The sequence below is a fragment of the Sinocyclocheilus grahami genome, unplaced genomic scaffold (genome assembly GCF_001515645.1).
Source record: "Sinocyclocheilus grahami isolate Dianchi unplaced genomic scaffold, SAMN03320097.WGS_v1.1 scaffold3032.1, whole genome shotgun sequence".
Classification (NCBI taxonomy): domain Eukaryota; kingdom Metazoa; phylum Chordata; class Actinopteri; order Cypriniformes; family Cyprinidae; genus Sinocyclocheilus; species Sinocyclocheilus grahami.
Window position 1 is genome coordinate 9,597 of NW_015508201.1, and position 1,264 is coordinate 10,860.

Sequence of the window (1,264 nt, forward strand, 5' to 3'; positions counted from 1 at the left end):
CCAAGGATGCATCTATTTGATCAAAAATAAATACAGGAATACTGTGAAATATTATTCCACTTTAAAATAACAGATTTTTCTGGATTCATTTATGAATGGAAAGTTCAAAAGATCAAGATTTTAAAACAGAAATCTTTTATAACATTTTAAATGTCTTTACTGTTGCCTTTGATTAATTTAATGCATCCTTGTATTCATTTATTTAAAAAAAAATCTGCTGGAAATGTATTTACAGCAATTCAATGTACTTAAAAACAAAAGCTTAGCAGCATAGATATTAGAAATATTATTGATCACTCACCAGTATGAAAGCCACCAGTCATGAAGAATATAAAAAGCCTATGGAGCAGAAAACAGCATTAGCATGAATCTGTAACCGCGAGTGAGAGGTCTTTCAGTGTATAACACTGCTGTGTCTTATACCTGTGCCAGCAAGTTGAGGAGAACAAACGAAATCAGCATAATGACGTTGGCTCCAGCTCTGAAATATTTCCAGTACATGCGAAGGCCGATGGTCCCCTCAGTGCGCGTCTCCTCGGCCATGGTATGCACAGGCTCCGCCTACCCATGAGGAAAAACAATTAGATTCTTTCACTTGGTGGAATGATCTATTTTTATGATCAGACAGCAAGTAACATCCCACACATCCACTAGATGGAGCTATGGACCCATCTGAGCTGTAAATGCGAATGTTACAGGAAAAGTTCACCCAAAAATAAATGACAAGTCTGACTTACCGGAAGCTGATCGGACTCATCTTTAACAGACAGAACAGATGAAGAGTGAGAACGGACGGAGTTCTGGGAGAGGGTGCGGCTGCGGGGGGAGCGAGGAGCCTCTCCCTTTTCACCTTCCTCTTCCTCGTCCTTCTTCAGCAGAGAGGTGAAATCCACTCCTGATCGCTGCAGCTCGGAGTATGTGCCACGTGCCACCATGTGTCCCTGAGAGAGACAACATGAGTTAATTTTGGCTCATTTATTCACAGGTGGAATGCAGATTGACTGGTCTGTGCTGTTACAGCTTACCTCCTTCAAAACCAGGATCTGATCTGCAGCCTTCAGGTACTGCAGCTGGTGAGTAACCAAGATCCTAGGCTTTTCCTTCAGAATACCACAAATACACCTGCAAGGACAATCAGTGCTCTTAACATTTACGGCAAAGAAACAGTGAATACAACAACGCTCTTGGTTCAAAAGTTTGGAGTCAGTAAGATTTTTGACTGATTTTGAAAATCTCTTATGCTCACCAGGGCTGCATTTATTTG

General features: G+C 41.1%; 1 protein-coding gene across 1 annotated transcript in view; it reads right to left on the bottom strand.

The window, feature by feature from the left end:
* LOC107575944 (multidrug resistance-associated protein 4-like) overlaps positions 1 to 1,264 on the bottom strand; it is a 22,790-nt gene that overhangs the window by 9,077 nt on the left and 12,449 nt on the right. The window contains exons 7-10 of the mRNA XM_016262249.1: positions 1,026 to 1,150; positions 738 to 941; positions 424 to 561; positions 302 to 339 (exon numbers count right to left, since the gene is read on the bottom strand). Of these exons, the coding sequence (XP_016117735.1) occupies positions 302 to 339; positions 424 to 561; positions 738 to 941; positions 1,026 to 1,150 (505 nt within the window). The remainder of the gene's footprint in view (positions 1 to 301; positions 340 to 423; positions 562 to 737; positions 942 to 1,025; positions 1,151 to 1,264) is intronic.